This window comes from Homalodisca vitripennis, chromosome 1 (genome assembly GCF_021130785.1).
Source record: "Homalodisca vitripennis isolate AUS2020 chromosome 1, UT_GWSS_2.1, whole genome shotgun sequence".
Classification (NCBI taxonomy): domain Eukaryota; kingdom Metazoa; phylum Arthropoda; class Insecta; order Hemiptera; family Cicadellidae; genus Homalodisca; species Homalodisca vitripennis.
The window spans coordinates 187,308,876-187,322,086 of record NC_060207.1 but is presented as its reverse complement, the minus strand read 5'-3'; the positions used below and the strand labels follow the sequence as shown (position 1 = coordinate 187,322,086).

Genomic DNA, 13,211 nt, shown 5'->3' with positions numbered 1-13,211 from the left:
TTCTATCATGTTTGTTTCTATAAACTTATATTTTTGTGTTCTTCATACTGGTGTGGTCGGTATAATCCCAAAGTACCGAAAGAATTGTAAACAATAATATCGAACCAGATTACGTTACAGGCTTTTAAGATTGTAGTTAACAATATTGATATTCTGTAAAATAAGAGCGGCTTACAACTATTAATTATGAATATCTTTAGGTGAAATAGGGGGTAGGGTGCGATAAGCGGACCCGGTTTTTTTATATCGAAGAATGTAAATCATTGATACCTAATATTAGCATCTCAAATGCTAGACTATCAATCGATATAAAAGTATCTATAGTCTTCAATAACAATCGTATGTTTTAAATATGAATTTAATATTTACAGTGATCAAACAAATTATTACAAACAAAATTAGGAAAATGAAGACAACCATATTTGCTCCTCTCACAGTTACAGTTGTTTCTTTCCCACAAATTTCACATAATGGGTTTTTCGGTCCAACATGTTGAAGAATCGAAAAACATGTCATCATCTTTCAAAGCAATGTCGTGTAGTTTTCTAAAATTGACTGCCATTCTTAATAATCAAATGTTACTTATATAAAATTGAAATATTACATTACGAGTATTATTTGGAGTGTTTACAGCTGTTAATATAGATTATTTAAGTTAATTGTTCAAAATGGGTAGGGTACGATAAGTGGACCCGGTTTTTTATATTGAAATTGGCAAACAATATTACTTAATCATAACCATCAATATAATCAATCGATACTGATTCATTATTTTTAATGATTAATTAAATAATCTATACCAATAGCTGTAAACACTTTCAAATAATAGTACTCTTAATGTAATATTTCAATTTTATATAAGTAAAATTTGATTATTAAAAATGACAGTCAATTTTAAAAAACACACGACATTGCTTTGAAAGATGATAAGACATGTTTTTCATAACATGTTGGACTCGTGTGGAAAAACCCATTATGTGAAATTTGTGGGAAAGAAACAACTATGACTGTGAGAGGAGCAAATATGGTTGTCTTCAGTTTTCCTAATTTTGGTTATAATAATTTGTTTGATCACTGTAAATATTAGATTCATATTTTAATTTAAAACATATGATTGTTATTAAGAACTATAGATACTTTATATCAATTGATAGTCTAGGATTTGAGATGCGAATATTAGGTATCGATGATTACATTTTTCGATACAAAAAACCGGGTCCGCTTATCGTATCCTACCCGAAATGGGTTTATATTCAATAGTTTTATTGTTTGTTTTAGAATTGATTGTGGAGGCATTTAGTCAAAATATGACGAAACATTAGATGCAAAATTCTGCCGCCACCATTACCCAAAAACATCACCTTGAAGCGGAATTTCCCCCTGTTAGGCCTACTACCACTTTGTGTGAAGCATGATGAACGATGCCCAAGTTCTTGATTGAAGTGAAGCTATGTCTACATGTTTTCATAGCCGTTTTATTGCTTTTTCTAGCTTATGGTATTTGTGCTAAGCGTAAGCTATTTGTCTGTGCTGTTGTTTTCCATGTTTAGTTATATTGTTAGCTCATCTATAGTATATTATTATTGAATTAAACAAATTCTGGACTTTCTAATTCATCTTGTTTATTACAAACGTACACAAATTAAGACTAAATTGAAACATAATACAGTACTTAAAATTCCAACTGAATAATAATAAAGGAAGGATCTAATTATGTATTCATCTATTGCCTGAAACTTAATACATACGTTAATAATTTTGTATTTACCTCTTCAATCAAAAATGCTAACTGTTAACTGATCATTCATATACACTCAATCATAATAATAATCAACACTTGACAGTTTCGTCTGTTAACATTTTTTATGTTACTGTATTGAAAGTACTATCAGTTCAGTTTAGTTATTTTACTAGCCGTCTGCTTTTGTTTAGCTGAAACAGCTGATTTTATGATCGTTTTAACTGCATAGAGATGTTTAACGTTTAGTAGCACATTCACAGGTTTTACTGAAAACAATTTATCTGCATGATCATAGAAAGAAGGTTACTTTGAACAAGATACTAAATTTTAATTTTTTGTACGCCAACGATGTCATTGGAACATTTAAATTTATACCCTCGAGTAACTCTTTATATATACAAAAATCAATAGATTCAGAAACTAATGAAATTATTATTGCTCTTATTGAATAATTTATGTAGGAGAGTTTTAACTTCACGAATAGTAAGTTACTGACCAATACTGATTCAAACCATCTTACCTTACACATAGATGGATCAAGCTATCTGCACGCGCGATCTGGCCGGCCGCCTGATCGGTGGGCGGAGGAGAAGGGCGTCTTTTCGAAGAACATGGGAGTTTAGCTTAGAGTCCATCTTTGGGTATTTATCGTGACCCAATAGGCAAGAACTGGAATATTTACTGATTTATTCAGCTATCTTCTGGTTATTAAAATAAAAGGAATTCCGATAGTTCAGTTCTTTTAAATCAATTGAAGAATGATAAATGCGTAGATGAGGTCAATGTTTCGTGGATGGCTACTACAGCATCTGCCGCGCACTGAGATTCCTTGACCCATCTGTACCAGTATTTTTGAACACAGTTCATATAAACGCTCCTGTGAATGTCAACTTGACAATACGGTGTATAACCTAGTCTGAGATAAAAAAAAAAACTGCCAAACAAGTGTGTACTTAGCCTAAGAGTTGCTTTCAAGGCTCGAAACCTCCGTGTTTCAGTGCAGTACAGTTCAACAAATAAATTTATTTAAGATACAAATTAGTCTTAATAGGATTACTGTCTAATAGTAATTATGTTCTAGGTAAGGTTATTTCCATCTTCTGTTTTATATACATCTCCTATTTACTTTAGGGGATTCAAAATAAGATACGAATATATTGCTAGATAATAAAAGTAATCGATGAATTTATATTAACAACTTGACTACATAGTAATAGTGTGTATGTTTTCTGCTGGCTGCTACTTGCCAGTGGCCACGACTTCATCTTCACAGATGGTACGCTCTTGAAAAACCTGCATCCATCCAATCCAGTTCACCAGTTGTCATTAATTTGGCAGAAAAAGAGTAGGTTGTCAAAAAGTTTGTTTTGAGTTGTCATTAATTTGTCACATTTTTAGTTTGTACACTGTTAACAGTTGTATTTTTACGACTTTACAAATATTTTATAATGATGTATAGTTAGGTGATTAATTTAAACAAGTAATCCTTATTTGTATAGGTTTAATCAAGATATTTGGTATATTATTCTGATGTATAAATTAATAACACATAATAGATAGGTAGTCTTATTTTCATATTACATGGATAAAAAATTAGCAGAGTACAGAGCCCAAAAGAAAAGAAAAGAGTTTATACAGTCATCAAAAGAAAGGTTTTATTCCATTTTTCGAAATGTCAAATTAAAAGATGAAATGAATGAAGAAGAAAGTCATAAGGTAAATAGACTACATAATATACAATCCATTTTTATATTTAAATACTTCTTTGTCATAGAAAGTATCCTAAACATTTTTCATAGTAGGCCTATGCCACATCCAGTATAATAAGTGGTCAACTCTTGAATATTCATAACTATAAAATCATAGATATTCTTGAGTAAGGAATCCTCAATGTAACTACTTTAACTAAATTATGTTATAGGTATTTCAAATTGCAGAAAAAGTAATAGTTTTATAATGAATACAAAAACATTCAGGCTATGTATATTTATAAAACAATAACAGTACAAATGAACAGTTTACAATTTTATTAGTCTATCAGTCTAAATATGATAATGTAGTCAATTGGTTAAATTTTGTACACTATGTGTAAATAGACCTACATATGTAGATTTTGTCTCAGTTTACTTGCAACTTGGTAACTTCATTTCAGTAACAGCATGATCCTAATACCGAGATTGGATCGGCTGGTAACATATTACCACAGTTACAGGTTACTGGAACATAATATCTCAACAGATTATTTTGTAGTAGGTTTTTTGTTCTCTTAGGAATTGCACCTAGCCCTATAAGAACCTTAGTGCTACTTCCGAAGTGACAGAATATTCTGGATGGGTAAGGCTGGCGGTAGGGGCTACCTCCTATTGAATCCATGAGGAAGAATTTAGGTCACTAATCTCATGTGATGTTCCCTCTAAAGAAGGAGTTTGCAGCCCTGAACCAGCTTCTCCAGTCAAAGCAGACAGAAGGTGGCACACGTTTATGTTGAGGCTAGCAAGAACCTCTGAGATTAGGGAACAAACTCTACCAACTCAAACAGTCATCTCCTGCAGTAGACTAGATCTATTGAATTGACCTTACACCCCAGAATCTCTACATTTGCAGTAGAAATTCTGTAGATAATCTCTACAGTTAGTGTGGAGATTCTGGACACCCATAAGGTTGCCCCGATTTAAGTGATACATCGGTTTTTGCTGTGCCCAGTGGTAGTTTCAACTGAAAGGTATAAACCAGCTAGAAGTGATCCTTGGGTATTTGTAATAGGTTATTAACAAATAACAGTATTTCCCATCTCTAGCAGCCATTACTCAAATACCATACACATAATTTCACTTGGTTTGAATTAATTTGGAAAAATAATATCGAACTGAATTATGTTATAAACTTTCAAGATTGTATTATAGTGAAGCTTTATTTTTATATGTAAATGAAAAATGCACATTTTAGATTATAGAAAATAATACAACTGTATTTATTTTAAGTTTGAGCAGTGTAATACTTACAATTAATTTACAGGGTAAGACATGTCTAACAACATTTAAATTGTTCTAACAATAGTTGGTTCATTAATTATTAATATTCGAGTGTTAGTTGCTTATCAGACTGCAGCCCATTATGGTTACTGCCTGAAGACATCACTGATTTACACCAAACGATTTTCCTACTTGAATGGAATAAAAAAAATTGGTATTATCCTGTGGCCACTATTTTTGGACGAGTTTTCCATATCAGGGACCAAAATAATTTCATCATAAGTTACTAGTACTTTCTTTGTTTCTGAATCAACAACTACCCGTCGCCTAAACCAACAACCCTGCAAGTAGACCTAGACACAAGAATCATCTCACTTGAATAATTAGTTGTTGTTCTTTTAGTTTTTGTTTTCATTGATTGCCATGCACTGTATTTATTTATAATTTCATCATGAATTTATTCAGTTACTTTGCCTCCGGCATTTACCTAACTGAAGAGGACAGATTTTTATTGGTAGAATATATGTTCCAGTATATATGTTTCCAGTTCATTTGGAAATTAACAAACTTGTTTGAAAAAGTGAGAAGAGAAATCAAAAGTAAATACATATTTCTTTGTGGGGACCTAAATATAAATTTGTTGAAGGAGGATAAGGAGATGAAAATGTTAAAGAATGTTATAACGTCTTTTAATTGTCAAGCTGTATTTACAAGGCCAACAAAAATTACTAAGAATACCAAATCTTGCATTGACAATGTCATAACAAATGTAAATCCAAAATCCATCAGCAGTGAAATTATAGAATTAGGGCTATCAGATCACAACTCACAAGCAGTGTACTTAAATAAAAAAGCCATGAGTAAAAAGAAAATTATAAATACAAGAATGCTACAAAATGAAAATAGAATTAAACTACTTTGCAATTCCTTGCAAAAGGAAAAATGGCAGTCTTGTTTATCCAAAGAAACAAGCAATGAGGCATATAACAGCTTTTTGACAACTTTCCAATCATTTTTTTTCTCTGCTTTCCCAATGAGAACATTCACAGTCAATCCTCTGAATAATAAAAAGAAAAAACATGGATAACAAACGAATTGAAAGAAGCCAGTAAAATAAAAAGAAAACTGTTTGAAATCTCGAAAGTTAATGAGTCTGAATCGTTTAAAAATTATTTTAAACAGTTTCAAACAAAATATAATAAAGATATCAAAAATTCAAAGAGACAATTTAACAGACAATTAATTCTATCATCAAAAAATGTTAGTAAAGCTACCTGGTTGGTGGTCAAGGAGGAGCTGGGCAGTTGGAGAAATGAGATGTGTCATGAAATAAATGTGAACGGAGAAATTATACATAATCAAACAAAGATATCAAACTGCTTCAATGATTTTTTCTCAGAAACGGGGCTAAAAATTGGTTCTTCAGCTAATATAGAGGAAGCAAAAAATATTTAAGAGGTTCTAGGCAAGTTTACGATAACTTTACTTTGGAAACTGTGAGTGAAAAGTATATCCAAAAGGTTATTGATTTAATGGAATCAAAAACCTCTTACGGCTGGGATGAAATTCCCAAATCGATAATGAAACTGGCCAGTCCTTATATTATCAAACCTCTAACTCATGTTATGAACCTAGTAATAACAACATGTGTTTTCCCTCAAAAAATGAAATATGCTATTATCAAGCCCCTGTTTAAAAAAGATGAGACTAGACTAATAGAAAACTATCGTCCAGTAGCCCTACTACCAGCTTTCTCTAAGGGGGTTGAGAAGATAGTAAGTAATCAGGTCATGGAGTACTTGGACAAATATAAATTACTATCTGAGCAACAGTTTGGTTTTCAGAAGGGGAAAAATACTCAGATGGCAGTGTTTGAATTGGTCACACATGTCTTGAGGGCTTTGGATGGATCGAAGAGTGCTCTTGGAGCATTCTGTGATCTATCTAGGGCTTTTGACAGTGTGAATCATGAACTACTATTGGTTAAACTGTGCAAATTGGGTTTCAGTGGAAAATCTTTGAAGTTTTTTGAATCGTACCTTAATGATAGGTTTCATAGAGTGAAAACCTCAAACCAAGAAGGGAAAATCTTTTTTCAGATTGGAAACCAGTTACTGTTGGGGTGCCCCAAGGCTCAATATTGGGTCCTGTATTGTTCTTAGCGTTTGTAAATGATCTTCCTCAAAATATTATGTGAAAATTAATACTATTTGCAGATGACACAACATTAATAACAACTGAAAGAAACCCACAGTTTTTAAAGTCATCTGCAGAAGCAACAATTAGGGACATGTATGATTGGTTTAGCAAAAATGGCTTGAAATTCAATAGCTCAAAGACAAACTTAATTCATTTTTACACCTCCCATACTAAAACCAATGGCATTATAAATAAGATCAACCTTCCAAGTCAAGCATATTAATATGCTTCAAGAAAAACTAAGTAAAGCCATTTTTGCTATTAAAACCATTGCAGAGGTAACTGACAAACAAACTGCCCTGATGGTATCCCATGGTTACTTTGTTTCTTTAATCAGATATAGTATAATATTTTGGGGAAGTAATTATTCAAAAATGAATTCAATTTTTGTTTTACAAAAGGAAGTGATTAGATACATGTTTAAATTGAACTATAGAGAATCATGTAAAGAAGTATTAAAAAAAAATAACATTTTGACAATTCCTGCTCTTTATATTTTGGAAGTTCTAAAATTTGTAAAAATGAATCTACTAATATTTACATCATCAATTATAAATCATAATTATAACACGAGATATAGAACTAATTATAAATACCCAATACATAAACTTACTATGTTAGAAAAGAGTCCCTATTACATGTGAATTAACATGTTTAATATTATACCTGATGGGATGAAAAAAGAAAATAACTTATTACGTTTTGTTTCTTCTCTGACTGCAATATTAATAACAGCATGTCCATATAAGATTGAAGATTTTAATTCAGAACTGTTTAAAAAAGCATGAATAAGGCATGATGAAAAGATTTTTTTATTTCCTATTGCATGTAATTATATAATATATTTTATTAATAGTAGACTAAGTAGCTTTTAGAAAAATTGACATGTCATACATTACAGGAGCTATGCTCCAACATCATGTAATAATTATGTGACAAATAAATGATTGATTGATATGTAGTGATCGTGATTAGCAGCGACTGGTGGTGATGCATTCAACTCGACTCTTGCTGACATCACTTCCTTTTCGCAGATAGAATACGATAACCGTTCGTCGTAATGACTTGTAAATTAAAAAATAGGTTAAATAAAGTGAGTCCTTTTTAATAGTATGATTCCCAGATAAGGAACTCTTCCAAAAAATAGTGGCCTCCAGATAATACCAAACTACCAAAGATTTTTGTTCACACTCAGGCCTTCGGGGTTAACCTACTTCCCACGATTTTTTTTACATTTTGCAATGGGTGTGTTCCTATGTACATTTTACCCTCAACTACCCTCCTTGGCTCAGTCCCTTCTTGTATTAAAATTGTCTGAATTTGACCAAATGTTTTCTAATATATAACCGTACATAGATAACCTAATTAAAGGATTATCCTAGTTCAGTAAACACAATATTTTGCTTGCCAATTTGTCTGTATATACATGAGGCTAGTGCATATATTTGCGGACTGCAGTTTATCGGCAGTATACTGATTGCTAAAACATATTGTCGTACTTTGTGTCTAGAAAGCTTAGATAGATTACCAGATTAAAAAATTACAATTTTTTTGTCAATAATATTTTGCTCTCAGTTTATATTTGTTTTGATTTTGCAAATACAAATTCTTTGTTTTTTCACAACTATTAAAATACTATGTATTAAAATTACTTTGATTGCTAAAATACACACAGTAAGGTTAGATTATTGTTGTAAAAAGGGTTTCTTTAATCTATGCATATAATTCCAAGTTTAATGAAAGTTTAGTGAAATATGCCCTCAAATAATGCTTTGTAAGTAAAGATGGTGCTTTTTGTACATCACTTTGGAATGGTTGTCTAAAAAGGTTATAATTTTGTGCTTCAACAGTCACTGAAAGTCACCAAACGTCACATCTCAGCATTAGACACCCTGTATTATAACCATCTCGAGTATTCAGAAGTTGGAAGACAAGTTTTGTCCACATACTGGAATTTTCTGGGGTCGGGTTGTAAATTTAAAAAACCCCAATATACTGCACACACAGGTCTATCATTATTTTAACAAACTGATCTATTGTGGCTTTGTCCAAATCTGTATTATGTAGCTTTATACTAATTTTTAAAATTACTATTGTATTTTGATCAGTATTTGTGACCATATTTTGACAGTCACATTATTTATCAATAAAACTAACTTTAAAAAAACCATTGATTTGATTGGTATTAGGATATTAAAACTTTATTTTGGTATGGAAAAGTTAAGGAATTTCTTCAAGCCACTTTGCTAGACAATCAGTAAAAGTAACTATTGTTGGACAGGGCTGGTGGTAATAATACTTTAGGCCATCAGCATGGTCATAGAATCTCAAGAACAAATTTAGCTGTATATTTGAAGTTTTGCACAAAACTTCATTTCTAAATAGTCAAGATTACGTTTAGAAGAGGAGCATATCTCAAGAATGAAGAATGCAATGACATTTCCCCAAAAAATAAATTTTAAATTATTTCACAAATAACTGCTTTTACTCTATTGATGAATATCTCTAAAATATGTAATTTTGAATCTTAATAATCTAGTGTTTATGCAGTTTACTTGGTTATTCATTTTTATTATTTATTTAACTGATTTTATATTATCTTCTGTATATTATTTTAAGTCACTGACAATGCACCTGTTTGTGTATCGTAAAAAAATTATGTCTAACGTTTTGTGCCATAAAGAATTGCTTGATTGGTTGATATAAAACATCTAACAAAATCTTGAATATTGTTAAAAATTCAAAATTTATGCGTGCAAATTGCGCAATTTTAAGCAATTTTATATACTTGTCAATATTTTTTTCCTAAAAAATTATCTTCTCTTAGAAATACATACAATCACCAAAATTCAAAATATTTTACTTTTACAAAATTTTATTACAGTTAACTTAATCACTTGGTCATAATTGGTTTCTTTCTTTGACTACCACATTAGTGTTCCATCAGTTACCATTTTCTTAGTAAATTATTTACACAGTAAACCCAAATATTATTATGTATTAAATAGTAGCCTCTTGGAAGCTTAGTTGTGTTGGTGAGTGTTATTTGTAAATGTTATTTTCAAGAATTTGACTATTAAGTGAGGGCTCCCAAGAAGGTTGCTAGCATTTTCTGAATGTCTTTGGTTCTTTTTCATTATAGAAATACCAAAACCTCCATCACTTAACAACACCCCCCCCTCCCCACATTTATTTTTCTATAGATAAACAAGTTTAACCTGCAATTTGATGCAATCTAAAGATAGTGTTGACCCTAAGAAATATAAAAGAAACAATCCTTAGTTAGTTACAACGTAAGAAATTACGGAAAAACAAGTGAATACTAACTTTCTAAGTCTTCTAGAGTTGAATTTTTTTTATCTCAATAAAAATGAACCAGTCATTAGGATGTTGCTAACTTTGCCAAGCAATCGTATTCCTGGTAGTAACCAGATGAATATAATTTATCACAATCGTAACAATAAAAGTGTATAGTTATAGACAATAGACAATAGACAATATTCTTTATTCATAAACGTTGAGTTTAGAATTTTTGTCAATACAATAAAGGACATACAGAACATAAAATTAAAAATATCAGTTCATGATGCAATTGATTTCCAGTTTATGAACTCTTGAATAGTGTAGAAGGGTTGCTGGAGAAACCAACTTTTGAGTGAGTTCTTCAGGTGTTTGGCTGGTGTTTTCTTCAGTGAGTCTGGTAGAATGTTGAAATAGATTGCTCCTTTGTATGATGGTTTCCTCTCATATAAACTTAGGTGGTGTGTTTCAAGAGCAAAGTGGTGTCTATTTCTTGTTAAATGCAAAGTTAAATGTATAGTGAGCAAACCTTGTTATTTTGTCTTTTCAAATTTTAATATAATTGTTCTATTATTTCAGGATGAAGGAATAGAGATAGAACATGATCATTGCAGTATTTCATCAGATGGAGATACCAGTTCTACCGATGAAAACCAATGCTGTGATGAACTAACATATTCCAAGATATCTCTGTATTTTTCACTGTGGTTAATATTGTTTTCGTTAGCAATATACCTTGAATTTGGAGCTGTTTATTTTGTAATATCTCTAATGTACATAATCTGGACGAACACTAGGACAGGACCAAAGAGGAGAGGGGAAATTAGTGCATACTCTGTGTTTAATCCCAACTGTGAGGCGATCGACGGCACTTTGAAACCTGAACAGTTTGAAAAAGAGATTCGATATGGTGTATTGTGAAAAACGATAATATTGTATAAATATTGACATATATTTTATAAACAACTTTGATAATTTATTTTTGTTCATTATTGTTTTCCCAAAATTAACGTTTCAGCTTATGGTTGAATTTTAAGGTAGCACAAAAACACAATTTCTTTCCAAAATGTACACCCAACAATCATTATTATTGAACTGATCATTGGATGAGCATAAGTGAATTAATACTCTCACTCACAAAACTAACTAATGTATGAGAGCTAATCCTTATTTGATTGAAGCAAAATGCTACTTGAAACTGTTATTGCTATAAAGTATATTTTTGAAACTACAAAGGAGGTTGACTGTGAAGATGAACAAGAAAAGCTCTGAAAATTATTAATTATAATTATAGGTATATAATTGTTTGAGATGCAAAGTAAATGTGACTTTAATGTTTGATATCCAATTCGACTCTCGTTATCAGTGATATGCTGAGTTAAGTAGAAGAGGAGTTCGGGAATTATTTAAAACAATTTTTTAATTTCAAAAACATGATAGATAGTGAAAAATATCCTAATTTGTTATCTATTGATTGGTGTAAGCTCTGATGGGTTACATGAGATCTCTACTGAGTATATTGTCTCAAATTGGTATGCATTTCAACCAATCCCACAGCAAAATGCTCACTATTATTCTGTTTGGTGAGTAAACTAAATTATTGAAGATTCTGGAGAATCATTTAAGCTAAAATGATGCTGCGCTTAAAACATTGTTAATGTTCTCTGTTTAGAAGCTCATCTTGCTAAGGTTAAAGTTATTATAGTTTTTGACAATGGAGGAAATGTGAGGGCAATAGGATTTTTTCAAACATTTGTCATGTGTCTGATACAGGATATTTGTGATACAAGGGAGCAGTACCAAAATTTATTGTTACTTATTTCTTGTGTTACTAACCAATGGTAAATGTCCATATTAATTCTTTACCTTCACATTTTGCGGAGACAAAACCAATTTCTTAAGAATATTTTTTGTAAATAAAAGTAGGTACCAAAACTTCCTCTACTTATTTGAATTGAACTGTTTCATAGAATAACAGAGTTCCATAGAATAACACATTCGTAATGTAAACCTTCCATGACCAACCAACGATCGAAAGTCACTATCCGAGCAGAAGGAAGTAGAATAAATCTCAGTACAAGTTAACTTTTGTATAACAAAATGTCCATTTTAATATACAATTATTGATGTTTAAAACAAATAATTAAACCTATTATGAAGTCATAGGTAGGAAAACTTGGATCTAATTTGAAGATGAGAAACATTTTGAATTGTACATATTCCTAATGAATTAAATGCAGGGTACAATTTATAAGCGGTCTCAATTAATGAAAAATAAAATTTCAATCTTAATGTGGTAGCTAATTAGTTTGTTATCACGAAAGGATGAGATCATATTTAAAACTACAAAGTAATGTGTTATACTTACTTTTTGCACATAGTGTATAAGTTGTGAACGTTTTTATAAATCTAAACATTTTACTTGGTTCTTGCTCTTTCAGTAGCTTTCATTAACTACAACCACTCTGACATATGGTATCAAGTGGAACTACCTCAGAAGAAAGCTTTATAGAGAACATTACATTGTCCTAGACAATTGCCTGTAGCATTACAGGAACTTAGACAAAATAAACACAATGTAGATGAAACAAGAAAATCATTCAAAACAACTGAAATACAAACGGATAACTCAGAATTGACCTCTCAAGACCTTTCTTTACCCCTAATACTTGACGTGGCTCAGCTGAAGGCTCGCCAAGAACTTATGGAGCGATCTTTTGAAGTACTCCAAAATCAACTTCGACTATTTACAAACAAAAGCCTACAGCGAGTCCACTGAAGCTTACACAGAACACACCTTTCATCAATAGAAAGTCTCAGGTTAAATCCAATTATTTAAACGTAAGTGGAAAAACTCATCAGGGCAACATCAACTCAATCACAGGTAAAAAGAAAAACATGTTTAGTGTCTCCCTTCAAGTGGCGAAAGCAGCCGCAACATCAAAAATTATACAACCCAAACTATCAACTAACACAACTGTAGGAAAAGAAAGTAGACA

General features: G+C 31.2%; 2 protein-coding genes across 5 annotated transcripts in view; one reads left to right on the top strand and one right to left on the bottom strand.

Moving 5' to 3' along the window:
- The window catches only part of LOC124352914 (FERM domain-containing protein 8), a 38,100-nt gene extending 36,189 nt beyond the window's left edge, over positions 1-1,911 (bottom strand). For 3 of the 4 annotated variants that reach the window (XR_006921550.1, XR_006921549.1, XM_046802640.1), the window contains exon 1: positions 1,769-1,911. The gene's annotated coding sequence lies outside the window, so the exon portion shown is untranslated. The remainder of the gene's footprint in view (positions 1-1,768) is intronic. The other variant, XM_046802641.1, reaches the window with a different exon arrangement.
- Positions 1,912-3,092: 1,181 nt separating this feature from the next.
- Positions 3,093-11,191, top strand: LOC124352913 (SAYSvFN domain-containing protein 1). The gene is made up of 2 exons (XM_046802639.1): positions 3,093-3,457; positions 10,792-11,191. The coding sequence occupies exons 1-2, from the start codon at positions 3,323-3,325 to the stop codon at positions 11,131-11,133; spliced, it is 477 nt and encodes a 158-aa protein (XP_046658595.1). The 5' UTR covers positions 3,093-3,322; the 3' UTR covers positions 11,134-11,191.
- The last annotated feature ends 2,020 nt before the right edge of the window (positions 11,192-13,211 follow it).

Excerpts from the sequence above, each read along its gene's own strand:
- LOC124352913 (XM_046802639.1), top strand. The coding sequence starts at position 3,323 with ATGGATAAAAAATTAGCAGAGTACAGAGCCCAAAAGAAAAGAAAAGAG. Across the intron at positions 3,458-10,791 it reads ATGAAGAAGAAAGTCATAAG|GATGAAGGAATAGAGATAGA; the intron begins GTAAATAGACTA and ends CTATTATTTCAG.